Raw genomic sequence first — 19,542 nt, forward strand, 5'->3', positions numbered from 1 at the left:
CAGTCACATATGTGAGGTTGTGCTGAAAATAATGACACCAAACAAGACAAGGTAAATAGTTCTTAAGGTGAAATAATATAATGGTATAATCAAAAGTTATATCCCTGACGTCCCACCTTCAAACACAACCTCATTTTGCCATCCATGAAAAAGCTACTGAACCTCCCACTTTTCTATAGGAATACATGCTTCCTACGGGCAATGCACTAGTTACACCAAACTGGATTTGAAATCGTATAGTGGCTGGGATTTCATTGGCGAAATAGGTAATGTAAGTGGATAATTGCTTTTGATATTTGAAAGTCTCTCTCCTCTGGTTGTTTGAAAATACGATTGCTCCAGAAATTGTGTTTACTGCACCTTCGAACGCACCATTAAAAAGCAGCACTTGCTATACCGAATGTAGCCTGAAGGACATAAGGCTGTGCATGTAATAATAAATGAAAGACATTTTATTGCAGTTACAACATTTTATTGTAACTTGAATTCACCGCCAGGCCCGGCCCTCTCACCAAAACACAAGGCAAACAGAACAGCAGAAGCCTTAATGTAACATCACTGTAGGCACCGTAGAGAGAAGTGCTGGTTGTAAGCAATTTATGCAAACAAAACGAGTCATGAGTATGAAGGGACCTGGCTTTTCTTAAAAGGAATAAAATGGGGGGAAACATATTAAACAGGATTATTAAGTTCTGCGTGACTGCTACTACTTCTCCTACTCTCCCGGTGAGTCACAGCAAACCCCTGGATGTAAATGGATTAGATAAAACTTGAAAATCACTTCCTGTTTATGTGACAAACAGAGCCATAGAACACACTGTGCCCATCCATCAGTGTCTGGAGGGTCATTCTGAATCCCACAGTTTAATGCTGAGCAACAAATTGCCAACACATTTGAGCGCTTCTGCTTCCAATCCTGTGCATGTTTTAAAAAAATAAATTGATTGCTCACTGCAAAGGAACCATTGCAAATGTGTGCTGTGATAATGTATTTCCAAGTTGTTGTTTTTTTCTTCTTCCAAACTGCTTTAAAATAGCTGCTAATGGCAGAGTTTCATTTCAGAGCTGTGCCCACAGGCAAACATAATCTGCTCACGCAAGCAGCATTTCTTGCCTTTTTAAGAAATCTACTTGGCTGCCATGGATTTTATTTCTAATACACTTATCTTTTACAGTAATAGAATTGACATGCTTCAAACATAAATTACAGCTCTTTCTCACGATATAATTGTTTTTCCAAAGTCTTTTCAAGATTTTAATTTCATATTTTATTGTTTCACTTTTTCTAGTTGTCCACCATTTAGAGCTAGGAGAATCAGACAGTATGTTTTCTTATTTCCTGAATTTAAAGACAAACAAAAAATAACTAAATCAAACAAAAAAAAAATACTGCACAATTAAATTTGTTATTCAGACAAAAACCGAACTGGTTGGAGATCAACATTGGTTGATTTTTTTTTGTTTTTTTTAATGGAATAATATTTATTGATCACACTTAACATATTTGCATACAGATACTTTGTTTAGAAATGAACCGTCACTACACGTCAATCGACAGAACGACACATCGTATTTCCCAAAAGTAGAAACGAAAACTAACAAAACCAGGAGAAGATATCCCACCGAATCATGACCTCATGCACCAATTCACCACCAAAATTAAAAACAATATGGCAGTTCAACTGGTTGTAAGTACATTGTGCAAATACAGACTCACCTCATTAAAACAAGTAACAAGACTATGTAAAAAACAGTAACTACTGTATAAACCCAGGAACAGCACAGACTTAAAATGTCTGCACACGCCTGTTGTTTTTCTCATGGGATATTATAGAAAAGAAAACATCCATCTTTGTGGTCATTGAACATGCAACTGATCCCGCCGAGCAAAGCTCAGTTCTTGTCTTACTCTCTCTTCTATAGAATTGTATCGACATTTTCTTCTTTTTAGGACCGTATGTGTGCAGCATTCAGCAGCACTACTCCAAAGGTCCAACCGTAACAGCTGAGGCTTCAGGCTGATTGGTGCCCTTTGTGTGAGTAGTTGCTCAAGGCTACGGAGAAGGAGGCGTCTTCAGAGAATTGCAGGATCCGCCCTGGCTACTTCCTGTGGTCCCCTGGTACTGCAAAGGAGAGTCAAGCAGAGGATATGTCACAGCAGTTTATACAAATGTTAATACCCTTAGCAAAAAGTAGTTTATTCAAGTGTACTACAAGTATACTTATTTTATACTAAAACTGAGGTAGTATACTTGAAGTGTACTTTTTATGTACTACATTTTATATACTTAAGAAAAGCATAGTGAAGTATACTTGGCTTATACTGAAAAGTATAAAGAATAGTCTAAGACTAAATACATTAATACTTAGACTTATACTTAAGACTAATACTAAAGCCTATACTTGTACTTTAGTATACTGTGGACTGTGGCGCAAAGACTCTTGGGTATTCTGTTGTTGTTGGTGTAATTATGGTTCGTGAATGTGTTTGTGAATAAGATGATGTGTAAGACGGTTGTGGGTTAATTCACATCCTTGTAATGTCGTTGAATTGTGTCAATTAACAAAGATGATAAAAATGTTGGCACCGTGAGTGAAGGGGTGTTTTCCGGTAGAGACTTCCCTTCTGTTAAGCTGTTGGAATATATGGTAATAAATGGTAAATCTCTTACTAAAGCTTGCCACATTACAAGCGCTAACACTTACAATATCTTGATGTAAGTACAGGAAAAAGGTTGACCCATTGAGTTGTCCTTACATTTAATTTAGCAGAATAAAAAGCTTTTTCACTATACAAATTTGCTTTGAGGTATTACCCCTGTTATAAACTTACATGTTAATAAACTAAAATGTGGAGTAGAAGTATATACTTAGTACACTAGTAGTATATAGAGGAGTATACTTGTTGTATACTGAAAGTATACTTCTGTAAACTTAAAATGACCTTATAAAGTATACTTAAAGTATACTTTTATGAACTTAAAATGTTCCAATTTAGTCCGAAGAAGTATTAAATTAGTATACTTTCTAGTATGCTACAAGTACATGGTCCATAGTATACTTGCTATACTTATTCTCAAGCATACTTAATAAAATGAACTTCAAGTATACTACTTTTTGCTAAGGGTAGTCATGCATGAACACTTGCTTATATCGTCCGTTTTGATCAAAACGTGAAGAGGTGTGTATAACCACCGGGAATTTTGCCGTTTTATTCTTACTGCACATTAAGCTTTCATGTTTGTGTTATAGCATCATTCAATTCCGTGTGCGGTTCTGTCACTGTACTCGAAGCTCACAAAGTCATGCTCTAGCACATTAATGGTGTTTTTAAAACATCATTCCCTTTCAGAAACTTAAAAATAATAATTTGCAATGATTTGTTAGAGCAGTCCTCTATGTGACTTTATACACAAATCCAGGTACAAGTCACCATTACTGCAGTGGTGTCTCCACTCGGAAGTGACAAATTCTCTATTTATATCTTTACTCTCTATGTTACGTTGCTTTCGACCATGATGTCTTGTTAATTAGGAAGAACCTGTGCACTTCTCAGCTGCTCCCACAATAGCGGCCAACTCAGAATTCTTTTCTGTCGTAACCAAGAATTGATTTAGCAAGAGCCGCTCTATTGTTGTTCGTGGTGCCGGGTCAGACACGTGTCAGAGCAGTCTGGGTAATTGGGAAGGAGCTTGTTAAAGAAGACGGGAGCTAAAACAGAGCATTTCAGATGGAGGGGGAATATTGTGCAGCAACAACGGACTGTATGAGAAAACTGATGAGCTTTTTGAGCATTGATGCATATAAACCTATTGTAGTACAAACCCCCCCCAAAAAAGAATTAACTTTAAAATGAGCATAATATGCCTCCTTCAGGGCCAATGTCTAACCATCTTTAATGCTACTCCATCTATGCTGCTGTCACTCAGCCAACACTGAGTTGCCAAAGCTGTAAATCGCTCACTCTGATTCGTCTATGAAAGTTATGGTTGTTCGGATGTGCTGTGTAACCCAGAGCTCAGGTTCAAACACTAATGTAACTTTGGCCCGGAGATATGTTAAACTCTATATATCATGTCCATCTCTTATAATTCTTCATGACTCTTGTAATAAACTGTCAATAAAGAGTCTTATAAAGTCTTATAATCCAATATGATGTCTTATGAATGTGCTCATAATGCATATAGACATGACCTTCATAGAAAGTGTTACCAAGCTCATCTCTCACACAGTCATGTAAGCAGATGCACAGTCATTATAAATCAAACCAGAGCCAATATTTAAAAAAAAAAAATCTTTATCCCAGCTTTTCATCTTGGAACCTCCAACTAAATGTTGGACCACCTACAGAGTTGTGAATTGGGCAGCATAACAATCAATGGGTGTCGCCTGTTTTATTTTAGATTGTTGGGAGTTGGCTTATTTATGTATTCAGGCAGTTCTATTGGGAGAGTCTGCGCCACTGCGACTGTTTTATTTGCCAACTGCAGGCAAAAACATAAAGCCTTTACAGACAAAGTGGCTTACTTGGCAAACAGACATGTAAACAGACCTGTGTTTGAAACCTGCCTGTGTGTTAGGACTTCAGCGCTTTGCAGTTTTTTGGGGAGTGGCGTGAAGATGAAGGGAAGCTCGTGAAGACTTTGACTGAAATGAACTGCGAGGAAGTAAATAATGAAAGCAGTTTCTTGAGGCTCCAATGAAGATTTCAAAGGACCACATACTCTAATAGCCCTGGAAGAAACATGACAAAGACAATTTCCAGTTTTTTTTTTTCCGCTGACTCCCGCTGTCTCTTTGTATTTTTCAGCTGCAGAGCTTTGATGTGCGCACAAATGCACACAATGAAGACTTTTTTCTTTTTTTTTTCGAGCTGAGCGCACAGGTCAGCAGTGCCATCTTTCAACTTCTCTGCATGACTTTGTCTTTTCCTGATTTCAGAAGAGCGGCTTCATTCTCTCTCAGCACTCTGCCTCATCCACTAGTAAATATTTAGTATTCAAGGGTGGATGTTTAGGGTAATTGCATATTGCATTTATTTAATTTACCACATATTAGAAGCATGAAGTGCCCTCAGAGAGCTGAGTGGCTTCTCGTCTGGAACCACATGCCTGGGGCTCAATCATGTCAGAGCTTTGTCTACACTGTCTCCCTCTCCCTTTCCCACTGCACTCTCAAAAAAAAATTAGATGAAGACTAAGACAGGATTAAGTGGCACACTCTTAAAGACAAGGGGTCTCTCCTGTGGAGGGACCTGTTATGTCTCTTTTAAGAACAATTTGTACACCAGGTACTGCACATGTAAGGATGTGATCTAATTGAGAGAAGGTTATGTGTCCGCCATCAAATCCAGATACTTTCAGATAATCAGTCAGCACAACAATCACCCTTTGTGGACCTTTTGAAGGGAACCGCATAATCTTTATTATTAAAGCAGATATGTTAAAGGAGACATATTGTGCTTTTTTTCAGTCATTGTGTGAGAGGTAGATAGAGGTTCTTAAGCATGTAGAAGGTCTTGGAAGTTGAAACGTCCACACCAACTGGAGCTGCCCTCTCCCAGAAAAAAACACCAATAGGCATTAGTACCACATCATGCATTTGCATAAGCCTAACCGGTTAGTTTGGCATTGATTTAGCACAGCACCTTTGTTGTCGTTAGCGACGCTGGCTCAGGTGTGTGTGAGCCAACCAATCAGATGAGACTTGGTATTCAGGAGGATGGGCCTTAAAAGGACAGGAGCTAACACAGATGTGGAATGCAGAGCTGCAGCAGCATCTGTTTTTTTAGCATTAAAGTGTGGAAACCTGTTCTGGTAGTAACGCAAAACAAAATCATGAACCTGAACATTTGAAAAAATATGTCTCCTTTAAGTTGTTGGGCTGTCCAGGCTCCTCACTTCTATCACAGGGCAGAATGTCTCTGTTTTTACTTTTCACTTTGATGTTTAGAAGCTTAAAGCCAGTTTTCCATTACAGCTGAAACCAAAAATGTTTTCACAGCCTCCCTGTAACAACACGCTACTGTATCACTGAATACTAATGAGCCCACTGTGCCTTAATGACTGGGCAGTGATAATCATAATCATTAATTCATTTACACATTTTTTTTTTATCCTGCAGTCCTCTCCAGCCTTGGGAAAACAGTGTATTTTTTTCCTCTCTCTAATCTTTTTGCTCATACTTTTTTTTTTCTTGTCAACGCTTTTACTTAAATGTCAGCTATCCATTAGTTTGCCATCTTTCACTTAGCTAAGTAAGGCTTTAACTTATTGAACTTTAAGTCCTGGAAATCTACATATTGTGTGCTTTCTGTTTGCTACTTGACATACATTGAACATTTTACATGAGCTGTCTCTTGACTGAAACATTTGATTGAATTGGACTCATGTTTGAGGGCTGATTATAACCATGTACCCGAATCTCATTTCAGCTCTGGCCTGAGAGCAAGTGGAAGAGCTACACAACATTTTTGACAGTGTTGTGTTCCGCAAGTACAAAAATGTGTTCATGCTCCAAATCTGGTCCTTGCGCATGCATGGACACACATGTCACAGCCATCAGAGTAAGGTCACCTCACCTCAACAAGAGGATGCCAGTGGGCGACAGGTTTTCGAGGATATGTGAGCATTTCACTCCAGTGGTCTCGACCGAGGCTGTCCGCATCGTTGCCAACTCGACACACGCCGATGACCTCATTATGGCCAACACTGTGGGAGCAGGAGAGAGGTAGAGGAATAATGTGATCGCGACTGACCCTGCACTCCAAAAATAATGATGACAAACAACTGGAAGACTGTCAAACAGAAATAGAGTTAGAGTTTCCAGCATCATTACAATGAAAACAATCCATCCTTTTCTGTCCTGCAGCAAGTTTAAATTAGAAACGATTCATGCAAAAGAGTTTCAGAATGCCGTGCGACTTGTATAAAACTCCTAACCGGTCATAGTCCATCACTGCAATCAGAAGGCTGATCTGCTCTATATTTTCTGGGGGGACGTCAAAGACAATGGCCTCGTTATAGATCGGATTCAGAGTGTTCCTCTTCGTCGATGTCTTTCTCTTCTTCAGTCTGCGACCTTCACACATGAGTGAAACCTTCACGTATGGATCTAGAAAAAAGTGAGAGAAACAGAGTGGGAGGATGTTCATTTTCATTCAGTGACACTCCGTACATCTAGACGGTATCAGTTTGTAATTACCAGATGCACCAGTGATATCCATGGCCTTGAGATTGCGAGCCTTTATCATGGTAATGGTCAGTCTGCCAGCAGTGGGCAGGTAGCAGAGCGAAAACATCAGATCGCCGAGGTCCACGTTATCCTGAAAGACAACACAAAACAAATTTTGCTAAAAGACTTTTCCTGATGTTTTATTACAAATTCTTGTATCGACCATTGCTGCTTTGTAGTACTGCGTACCAGCCAAATGTGAAGACTAATGTTGCGTTCGTCTGACATTTAGTTGCAGGGTTGAAACACATTTCTTCTTAAGGAACACTCACTTCTGTCACATCGCTCTAATAAAAGCCTCCCACATTTCATCAGACATTCTGTTCAGCCCCGGGAAGGCAGAACTCACTTATCACTTGCTCTTAAAATATCTCCGGTAAAGACGTGCGAACCAGGAAAGCACACAAACGTGTCTGGTGAAGACAACAACTCCTACAGTAGAATCTCTCACTGATAAACCGGCGTGTCGGGAAGATAACGCTGGTATTTTGCATCGGGCTGCCACCTGTTATCAACTTTCAGTGTAATCATTTGCAACGGCAAGCTCGGAGAATTTAATCAGTGTCTGCATATAAAACAACAAGAACTAAGAATCTATGGTGCCACATTGATTTTGTAGAGCTGCTCCATTAAGTGGGATGGAGATAATGAGATAACGACATCTCAAGTATATCGGGAGACTAAAGCAGATTGAAATGATCCTTGTACTGTGTGAAAAGTAGAATGTTTTCATATCTGTTTATAAAGACATTTAGGGACTTTTTTCTTTTTCATTTCGTGACTTTCTGTTATGGCCTCTGTTGAATATTGTTGATGTGGAGAACAGCAATTTGCTCATATGTGAGCATTATGAAACTGACGAATAAAACATTTAATCTGAACTTGGTTTTACCTCGGGAAACAGTCCATTCTCTATACGAGTTGAGATGCATTTGAAATACACACTTATCTTAGCAATTTAGTCTGCTTGAGCTGAACGATGTGTTCGGTGTGCTGACTGTGGCCGATCACACCTCGTAGACAGGAACGGGACAGAAATGTAATTGCTTTTCACTTATTAAGAGAGACATATCTGTTGGCTATCTGCTGGTGGGAGCGATCAATGACGTATGGCATTCAATTTTCCGCAGAAAGCCTTGGGTAAGCGTCACACACTAAGACACTGTCAGGTGATTGATCTTTGTTGTTTGAGCTTCGTTGCGTGAGAAAATCGTTTTTCAATTTAGGTAGAACTTCAACTGGAGCCCCGGGTATTAATTAGTTTAAAACATAAATTAATGTTTTAGAAAAAAGAGGAGATAAACTTTTGCATAGAATGAGACACAGTGCCATGATACACACAATTGTATTATCAATCTTTTAGCTTAGCAAGTCTGCAGAAATATAATTAAATCATAATTTAATTATGAAAATAGGTATGGATAAAATAGTTATCATATTCGATGTCCGCACTCTTTTCTCTGGGCTTGTTTTAAGAAGAATTCAGTCTTCTCTTGTCCTCTCTGTCAGCGTCGCTAAGCATAAAAGTCCTCCTCTGTGATGTAGCACTTGTTTTTATCTGCAATCTGTGTGTGAGCGAGGGGAAAGCGAGGCAGAGAGGGAGCGAGAGGAAGAAAAAGAGTCTAAGACTTGCTCCCCTGAGACCCTAAATCGCCCTGTATCTTGGTGTGGCTCTTTTGTTACAATCAGGATCAAGTATTCAATGAGGCTATGGTATAAGGCATTTTCATTTGCATGATGGATTAACTGGCAAAGCCACCAGAAAAAAAGAAAATACATTCACATCCCAGAAGGATCCTGTGGGCTTTTACATGCTTCATGGTCCACGGTCTATGTGCACGCTCGAGATACAGGTGGGAAGACAAAAGATTAGCGCCGCGTCTCATGTGCTCCGGGATCCCCCTTAGGCAACAAATGGCGTTTAATATGTACAGGTCAAAATGTCACACTGCAAGTCTCGGATAAGGACTGTCCCAAATTTCAAGGATTGCAGTATGTGCAAATATTGTGACTACATACTGCACTTGTTTGTCGTGGCACATCAAAGCCAAAAGCATCCACCAAAATGATAAATTAAATCAAATGAACAATAAAAAAAAAAGCCACACATAATGATAATATATTATAAAGCTGTAGTTTGAATTTTCAGAATCATAAAAAACACGTTCTTCCATCAATTTGTCTCTGCAGAGCTAAATGAGCCAAATCTGGCAATGAAACAAAACCATATGCTCCTTCCCACTGGCAATCATGACTTAATGATAATTCTATCCCCCATATCAATTAAGTCAATGAATCTGTACAGTGATTAGAACAAACTTGGCTCTACTGCATCGCATACACAACGCCCTACCTCTCCAGCACTGGTGTCCAGAGATGATTAGCTTGTTTATGTGTGTGTGGGGAATGTGTGCAAATGTTTGAGAACAAGCATTTGTGCAAGCGTCTGTGTGTGCAGCGTGTGTGTGTGTGTGTCCGTGTGCACGTGTGCGTGTGTGTGTGTGTGTGTGTGTGAGCTCAATGGTGTGAAATAGAAAAAAAATTAAAAACTGCACAGTGTGAGAATGGAACACACCAGATACTGTGAATATTTGGTCCCCATCACCAGCTGTCACTTACCATTCCACTCTAACTGGGCGACACTGATTGACAATCAATGACGAAGGGGCAGAAGTGACAGCACTGTCCCACAAAACAGCAAGACGTTTAGAGTTTACACAAAATATCAATACTTCTGTCAAAATCAATATTCCCCTCAAGTCTCCATCTGCCTCATGACAGGAAAAATATCCTCATGTCATTTTTCTCGGCATCTCATTTTTCTCAACACTGACTGTTCATGTCTCTTAATTTCATGCAAATATGGACCCAAAATCAGATAAGTAAATGGAAACTAATGAAAATGATAGCTACATAAAACCACAAGTGCACATGTCAGTAATATCATTGTGATCTATATCAGACAGGCTTTTGCCCCAACACCTTCACACCTAAAAGACTGAAAATCAATCAGTCAATTGTCAGTGTCTCCCAAAATAACATGTTTCATTACCAAAACAACATGGCTGTTGTATGGCAGTGTAACAGCAACCCACATACTGCACCTTTGTTGTATGGACTTGGTTAGGTTTAGGCAAGAACATTACTTGCTTAGGATTAATCAAGACAAATACTTGGTTAGGTTTAGGCAAGAGATAGACTTGGTTAGGCTTAGGCAAGAGAAATACCTAGTTAGGTTTATGAATGAAAATTACATGGTTAAGGTCTTGGCAAGAACATTACTTGGTTAGGTTTAATCAAGCCAAATACTCAGGTTTAAGCAAGAGAAAAAGTTGGTTAGGCTTAGGTGAGAGAAATACTTGGTTAGGTTTAATCACAAGAAATAATTGGTTAAGTTTAATTGAAAGGAAATACTTGTTTAGGCGAGAATATACTTTTTAAGGTTTAGGAAAACGTACGTGTTACAAACGCACCTACATCACCATGGTAACTTACATTACGTCAAGCAAAACAAGTTGAACAAACTCACCATCGACATTTGGATTTACAATGGACACTAACAGCAGTTACCTGAATGACAGTCTTGTCATTGTTTAAACCGTTCACCAACCCTGTCTCCCTACCTGTGAGCAGTTGTCCTCCTTTCTACTATTTCTCCACTTCCTCCTCTACAGCTGTTAGCAGCTAGAAGGTCCCAGCCTAAGACCAAACATAACGTAAAGGCAGCTGCTCGATTTATATGGTCGTTTTTCTAAGGAGAATGTGTTCTTTTACCCTGTAACAAACTCTACCGGCATGGCAGCTCGACCTGCAGAGACGAACACTAAAATATGCATGTACTCGCTCAGCTAATCAGGGCAAGTTCGGCCATAGGTTAGAGTGTTGTTGCTTGACTTTGCTTTGTTATAGCGGTCAAAGAAATCACATTTGAGCATGGCTCTCTACCTTTTCCAAACAGTGCTGAGGGTGCTGGAGGGAAGCAGTCACTCACTTCTGTACAACCCCTTTACCTGTCAAGTTGGAGCACTTCACTCCTGTGAACTTATAGGGCTCATTAGAGGCTGAGGCCTGTGAGAAACACATGGTGACCCTGGAACTACAAACATGGGGAGAGAGAGCACTCTAAACTTGTCACCCTGCTGCTCCTCAAGCTGCCAATGCCCTCACAACACACAGTACCACACACTACAAACAACGTGACACACAAACACAAGTCACATGGTTTGCTTTTCAGGAAGCTTACAAAAAACTATCACAGCATTTTTTTAGCAATACTTTTCCTTGTTCTTTGTCAATTATGTTCTGTTTAAAGACCCCTATAAATAAAGTTGAGCTTAGCGACGTTTAATTGAGTCGAGGAAATGATGCAAGTGTCAGCAAACATCAATCAACTACTCAGCTGCACCTAATTAAATTAAGTGAGAGATTTTTTAAGCTGTTTCAAAAGTCTTCATTTTTTCAGGTTGCAGCTACTGCTCCCTTTTCTTATGTGCACTTTACTGTGAGGCCATAGTATCATTTGACACCACAGTCAAAATTTAAATGAATATACTCTTTTAATTGACATTTTCTATAAATGTACTTCTTATTTTGTTAACTTTTTATGTAGGCAGAACCCAGTTAGAATTGGAATGGATCAAGAAAGTGGGACACAGCTGCTGCCTTTCTCGATGCCAAGTAGGGTTATGATGTCTGTATATATAAAAATGGCTTACACTGTGTGAAGGGCTGCGCAGCTACACCACATTTCAATGCGGCAAGTGTGGTCAAACAAAGAAGACTGTTGGAGGGATCCATGCAACCTTCCTTTCCTTCTCAGTGCTCGCACGTTGCACAAATATAGCATCTAGGTGAAGCAGGAGGATACATTATGTTGTGCGTGTGTTTGTGTGAGAGCGAGAGAGAGATAGAGAGAGAGACAAGACAGACAGCAAGAGAGAAAAAGGCAGAAATAAAATATTTTGAGGCGATGAGTAGGAAGCTGCTAATGGTCTGCAGAACAGTGTTTGTTAGACTTTTTGTGTGTCACACCATTGGCTGGCAAACTGGTATTCACTGCAACCAGAAGCCCACAGAATAGAAAGATTTACACCACGCCACAAGCTCATTACTGAAGTCACACATTTGAAAAACAAGAGCAAATCATCAGATGTATGAATTTCAATAAAACTAAACAAAAGCTACATTAATCTGGCACACAAAAAATAACTTACAAACCCATGTCAGCTTCAGAGAACACTGAACATTACACATCTGTGATCATTGCTTCTCAACGATAAATTCCAAAAATGGAATTATGTCAACTGTGCCTAAGCCTTTAAACCAGAAGAGCCACTCACCCTGCTTAATGGTGACAATACATGTGTATCATTATAGAAACTATTCATTTAAATGTATGAACTGTTAACAAATGATTTTCAGAAACAAGAAGGTAAACTATTTCTGCTTGGAGGCCTGGTTGTTCATTACTAGCTGCCGTGACAGATGGCTGATCTGCAGCTCCCTTGCAGATGCCTATTTTGCTTGGCTTGGCCCTAGATATTACTTTTCAAGGTCTGTGGGAAGTGTTCCTCTCACAATGGGGCAGAGTTTGACCTCAGGCAGAGTATTCACTTTTATTATAATGTAGGGTTTATTATATTACACAGCACTTCCTTGAGTGCTTTGAAGCAAAAGAATGCTGGCCATGTGTCACACAGTCTTTTTGTGAAAATTGTTCCCTTTCTGGAAATGAACAAACAAAAAGGTCTGTTAGTATAACTCTAGACTCTAACTGGATGTTTCTGCCAAAACCTTGGGACGTTACACTTTTCATCAGCAAGGTTATACAAAATATTAGCTCGCAAACCTTTAAAACCGACATGTACAGTGAAGTTTTATCTTAACTTGCTGGTGGCTCCTTGTAGAAAAAAAGCTTTGCTGGTGATTTTCAGCCACGTAGGCAACCTGACAGGGACCAACATTTCATTGGTCATTTCCTTAACCTTTCAAATTTTAAAGTGCCAAAGTTGATTTCAGATTGTTCCAGGGTTTGGTAGAGGTAAGTTTTCTACACATGGGGTGATTGTGAAACTCAAATAACATGTTTACATCTGCACATTATAGGTTCTTTAAAGTCTATTTATCTATTTATATTACCTGTGGTTCTATTATTGCACACTCATATGTACATGTTGGTTCTGATATTGCACATTCATAGGAACTATTTATTTCTTGTATAGTTGTATAGATTATTATTGTTTATAGTATAGTTTGCACTGTGTATTTACATTGTATATATCTTGCTTTTGTAGTTTCTGGGCTTTCCTCCTCAAAGGTGTCAGTGTGTAGTTTGATGATAAAAGAATTATGCGGAGGCAAGGCTGGATGGAATGATAGAGCAATCTTTATTGAAACAGAATCTGGAGCCCTGCGTCCGGATCAGAAGCGGCCGCTTTCTGATATTATCAAATCTCTGGAAAAAGCAATGCCAAAATGCTTCGCCCTCTGCCCTATCAGAACTCCTATCAGCCTTCGATCTTAGGAGATCTACCAAGTGCCACCCTCTCGTTCTTCCTGTGAGGGCCTTTTTAGAGTCCCTTCTCAAGTACACCCACTTCTTCTGATTGGTCCCTTTGCCAAATTATCCAATAGACTAAAAGAGGAGTTTGACCTGTGTTAGGCATCTCTCACAATTTGGATGCAGGTCAAACTTAGCTAAGCACTTTATCGTCTGTTAACCTTTGGCCCCTCACAGCTGGAAGCCAACCCCTGGACCTTCACTCACACAATGAAAATCAATTAGTCATGACTGAATCCAAACTAAGTAGATCAGTCATGATTGAATCTAACCTAAGTAGATCAGAATGTGTTGCCCTCCAGATACCTCACTTTCTATTTATGTTATGTGCAGAGTGTTTTCCTTTGTCTTTCTTTGATGACATTAGAATGTGATATATCTCAAATTGTATAGTGTAGTTCTCAGCTCAACCCATGAACAGGACTATTGACCACATTCTGGTTGATGCTGATGTTTTTTAGTGTTTATATTTATAACTAAGCTGCTTTCTGGGCAAAATGTTTAAGCGTGTTGATTTTATATAAATAACATGTGTGCAATCTATCTTGCAACCAAATGTGCAAGATATGCTCAGACAGACAGTTCTCTATTATTACATGGCTGTTACACAAATCATCACTAGCAAAACATGTTCAACAGATGCCTTTCTGATGTATTTCAGCTCTTGTACAGCGAGACTGCCATCTGGATGCTATAATAAGATTCATACACAGAAAATGATACACAACAGAGCAGTTACTCTGACTGAAAGCATGAATGACTCCGAAGATTAATAGGGAAATTAAACGATGCAGCTTTCTCTTCTCTCTCTCAAAGCAGAAAACAATTCTTTTTTTAACAGATTTCTTTCCCTGACTAAAAATTCCATACATCACATTACAGCAGCAGCTATATTTAGCCTGGATTGACAGTTGGATCAGTTAGGCACACAAATTCAGGTTACTGAGGGACAAAGCTCATTAAACTGAAATGGCTGCAGTGCAGTCAAGTCATTTGCATATGCAGCGAGGATGAGGGCTGCAGGAGGAGAAACCTGGACACCAGTGGAGGTAGAGGACGCCTTGCATATTAGATACACAGACACATACAGCTGCTCAGTCACATATAGCCCGATGCATGATCCTTTATTTACTGTTGTAAATGTTGTGACTTACTAGTTGCTAAATTTTGTCAGGTGGTTCCCGTTTCAGTTCAGCAGAAGTCAAAGTGATGTCTCAGAGAAAAAGCTATACGGTAAATTACAACTTGGAACATCAATTCTATTGGTTATGATAGCATTGTGTTCGCAAGGGATAGTTCTGAACACCTGAACACTGCTAAAAATAAAATCCAACCAGGCAGCAAATCCAAGCAGTCAGGCAGGTTAAACTTATTTGCAAGAGAAAATGGGTTCACAGTTTACTGACGGTCTGACTGGCTGTCTGTGTTTGTTATGTTATTTTTTGGCAGATCTTGGCAATTACCCTGGCAAGTAAAATGTAATTCGAAACAGATACAACCAAGGGCTGAAGCTATGAATATTAAACCCATGTTGTAAAGAAAAATGAAAAATTCAAATTTTTTCTTTATACAGTTGCGCCTCATTGATCCGGCTTTCCTGACCTACCTGGGATGGAATGACATGTCTGCAGCAATCAATGGCAGGGAGTCTCATTACTGTGCTGTGGCATGCCATGAGAAACGTGGGATCAATCGCAAATTAGAACTTGTTAAGCTCACACACAGAGATGCCTGTCAATGAAGCAATTACTGGAAGCGTACACCCATACATATCTGCACATATTGTCTGTCAAACAATAGATCTGTACAGATATCAGCTGTAGAAAGCATCGCTGAAAAGGAGCAGTCAGAAACACAATAAAAAGCTCTGATTTATGTGGATAGAGGTAGCAAGAAAGATGGTTGGTAAAGCAAGTAGTAATGACACTGGTGGCGTCATATGCAAGTACCAGCTTCAATACTCAAGTCAGTTTTAAGACAGATATTCCCTATACTTCCCCCTCTCCCTTATACCCCTCACCTCACTGGGGTTAAAACTGGTCCTCAGAAAAGATAGATGTATAAGAACACAGACAAGCACACAGTTTAACATGGCAAAAGGCTTAAAATCCTGTTGACTTTAGGCAGTCTAACCCTGGATTAAATTTACATACATTTACAATGTAGAAGGCACTGACTTTAGATAAGTAGTAAAGTAAATGCGTTGACTGTGTTACCAAATGAAAGTGGTTCTCAGGCCTTCACTTGTATCAACTGGCTTTAAAGTCTACAGTAATAACAGCAGACAGCTATCTCAAATAAAAGTAATATCTGTGTCTAGGAGGAGCTCATTGTTTGAAATCACTGCTCCCCCCTGACAGAGCACATTTTCAAAACATTGCTCCTCAAGGGGAATAAAACCAAATGTATGAAAGTTATTTTACGTCAGTGCAGATGCCTAAGATGTTTTGTTGGCATGGGCATTGAAGACATTGAAGATGAGACCTATTCACCTCACCTACCAACTTATTCCGAGCTCATTTATTCCGAGCTGACAGCTCAGCGTGTTTGCAACTTTACTTTGTTTATGACACTGTCATTTAGAGGCAGACTGTGCTGAAATGAAAGACTCTCAATAAAAGCTGCAACAAATCTGTCAAACTTAATAAAACGGCCTTTGCCTTTTGCATTAATAATAATTTCAATATAACACGACGTATCTGAACATGAACAGCGCTGACTCACCGTAGACACGTATTGGATTTCCCGGCAGAGCTTTGTCTCCCGGGGGAAATCGGCCAGATCCAGGAAGTTGTCCACAACCACTTGGCCAATTATGTCGTGGCGTGAAAAGCGGTCGAAGTCATAGACACTGAAGTGCAGCTTGCGGGTGGGAAGCTCAGAGTACGCCACTGGAAACAGGAAGACCTCATCAAACACAGGGTTTAGCGTCTTGCGGTGCACCTTGGTCTGGTGCTTGGTCATACGATCGGGGAGCAGGTAGATCTTAACATAAGGGTCAGAGGTACCAGAGAAGTCCTTGGCTGGGAGGTCCTCTGCTTTGTGGATCTTAACTATTAACTGTTCAAGGTCGCAGTCAAATTTGAGGATGAAGTGGAGGCGCCCACAGCCCCCGCCCCTGCGACTGCCTTCATCTCCCTCGAGGGAGCGCTGTTTGTAGAGCTCAGGTTTGAGGCGACCGAGGCCAAGCCCCATCCCAGTGAGGGAGTCCTGCCTTTGGAACTGAGCCACATTGAAGTCTGGGTTAGACAGGTTCATATGTCTACGTATGGACCCTTGTCTGTTGGCAGAGGAAATCAAAAACAGACAGGACAACATCATCATACAGCATCAACAGGCTGATCCAGCTGGTAAATAGGTGTGTAGTGTGGCCAGCCCTCATGCAGTTCAAGTGCTGTAACACACTTGCAATTGATGTTTGCTCTTTATTAACTGAAACCAGCGTTACACTAACAAATGTTATTCATAATTTTATTACTATAACTCACAATCTCCTAGTTTGAACAAAATGTAGTTTTGAGATTACCTTTACAAAAATGTTGGCATTGAACAAGGTTTTTCAGAATTGTCTGATGTTATTGCATCTGGCAGTAGTGTTGAGAGACAGAGACAGAGATGCAGACAAGCGCTGATCAGGTCAGAAACCGATATATGTTACAGTATAATAGAAGTAGAAGTTCTACAAGTTCCTTAAAGGTCACAAATTCTAATAAAAGCAAGTCTGCCCAGTCATTTTTTATTATAGTCATATCTAGAAGTATTATAACTGCACTGTACTGTAAGAGTATCAAAACGGTCAATCTACGTGTGGTGCATATTCACAAACTGTGCCGTCAACAAGTAATTTGGACTTCTGTTAAGTTGTGATGTCACATTGATACTGCAACGCCCTCAGAGGTGCCCCAAGCACACTGCAAAAACACCAACTGAGCTGATGTGGAAACAAGGTGTGGGTGCCTGCACAGGCCTGTGAGCGTTAACCAATTAGAGCAGACTAGGCTTTTTGAGAGGGGGGACCTTAAAGAAATGGACACTTAAGTTGCAAAGTAAAGGATGTAATAATGCTCGACTAGACACTTTAATAAGATTATGAACAGTTTATACATAACCAATTACTTATAAATTGGCATTTTGTACAATTTGGCTCACCCCATAGTTTCTGAGTGTGGCAGCACCGCCGTAAATATAAATCCCAGGTCTGTAAAAACCTGTCAGATGTTTAAAACTAGTATGATATGGAACTTTCAAGGACAACTGCATTAGCTCTTATTAAGATACCAGGGAAAGAAAAATCTTCTACTGACCCCATTTCAGATATTGGATGACCAGAGGGTGGGGGTTCAGTGGTCTGCCTCTGCATACGAGGGTTTGTGTGAACCCCATTCTCCCGGCTTTTACTCTGGGCATCCAATGGGATGTCTGGAGATGTATGACTGATCTTCATAGCTGCCTCTGGTGTGGCCAAGACCACAGGTGGTGGCGACACAGGGGTCACCGGAGCCTCCACTGACACCACTGACGCCACAGGAGTGGGCTCTCTGGCGATGGAGCATTGCGATGACTCACGGCGGTTGTGCGCCGGAGGGTCCACGGCTGTGTAAACCGGTTGTCTGGGTGCCAGCTGCGAGGGCAGAGGGCTCATGGTGGGGTTGAGGTGCCCGTGGGGCTCCTTGGTGATGGGAGAAAGCCCGCGTTCCCTCCATGGTATCCAGCAGAGCTTCCAGGAAACAAAGAGGGAGACACCAAACAGGGCCAAGCCACAGGCAGTCACGACGAGTGACAGCAGACTCACCGATATATCTGAGAGGGGGACAAGAGAGAAGGAAGGATTAAGAAGGAATAAGGATTTTACAGTGAATTTATGATCAACATCACTAGCAACAAATATTAAGTTGTATCAAAACCCCTATTTTATCAGTCTCAATACAAAAACACTCATAGGTATGTAATATATTAGGCTGATTTTTCATTCACCTCTTTGACAAATCAAGCTTTTTCAAACTACCTTACGAAAACTTGATTTATTATAACTGCAGAGTTAGTTCCGTGCAAGATTTCCTCTTCTTCTTTTCTTTACTGTTACAAAGAATCTTGACAAGATTAATTAGGATTAGCTACATTTATTTAATTATCCCGTGGAGCCTCATTCTGTATCTGCTTCCCAAGTGGATTTTGTCCCCCGCTGTAATTCCGGTGCTTTACCGATAACAGAGGAAAAGTGTGCTGAAACAAAAGCAGCATTAGCCTTTATATGCTTTCTCACTGACGTACTGGAATACTGTCAAGGGCTTGAGCAGTTTCTCAGTCACAACAATATAAATTGCTTACAGCAGTATTCTAAAGGAGTGGATTTAAACTAGTAAAGTAAATTGAGGTTACAACCTTTTTCATACTGAGTCTGTGACTACAACTGTGAATTACACTGTGTAGACAAATGAATATGGATCTAAAAATGAAAAACGTGTCAGCATATACGTGTCAAGTAGAGTATGCCGGTAACACAAAACAGATACATTCATGTTGAAGTCACCTTTAAAGCAGTCAGAATTAGAAGATACATTTAATCAAAATTGCCTTCTAAACTCTTTGGTGGTTTTTTAGCACTGGTGGACTCTTGGATGCCCCTACAGTAGATAAAATGACAAAGTTGCCTCTAGGTTACAGCAGACTAAACATAGGGAAGTGCCCTCTCCTCACTAGAAATATATCATGACTTTCTGCTTTACGCTGATGACACCCCTGCATACATG

General features: G+C 40.1%; 1 protein-coding gene across 2 annotated transcripts in view; it reads right to left on the minus strand.

The window, feature by feature from the left end:
• Nucleotides 1-455: 455 nt before the first annotated feature.
• Nucleotides 456-19,542, minus strand: part of syt9a (synaptotagmin IXa) — a 28,962-nt gene continuing 9,875 nt past the window's right edge. The window contains exons 2-7 of one of the 2 annotated variants that reach the window (XM_030415232.1): nt 18,097-18,592; nt 16,517-17,072; nt 7,204-7,324; nt 6,942-7,113; nt 6,581-6,710; nt 456-2,123 (exon numbers count right to left, since the gene is read on the minus strand). In XM_030415232.1, coding sequence (XP_030271092.1) covers nt 2,055-2,123; nt 6,581-6,710; nt 6,942-7,113; nt 7,204-7,324; nt 16,517-17,072; nt 18,097-18,592 — 1,544 coding nt within the window. In that variant the 3' untranslated portion in view covers nt 456-2,054. Of the gene's footprint in view, nt 2,124-6,571; nt 6,711-6,941; nt 7,114-7,203; nt 7,325-16,516; nt 17,073-18,096; nt 18,593-19,542 lie in introns of those variants that run through there. The other variant, XM_030415233.1, reaches the window with a different exon arrangement.

This window comes from Sparus aurata, chromosome 4, assembly GCF_900880675.1.
Source record: "Sparus aurata chromosome 4, fSpaAur1.1, whole genome shotgun sequence".
NCBI lineage: Eukaryota > Metazoa > Chordata > Actinopteri > Spariformes > Sparidae > Sparus > Sparus aurata.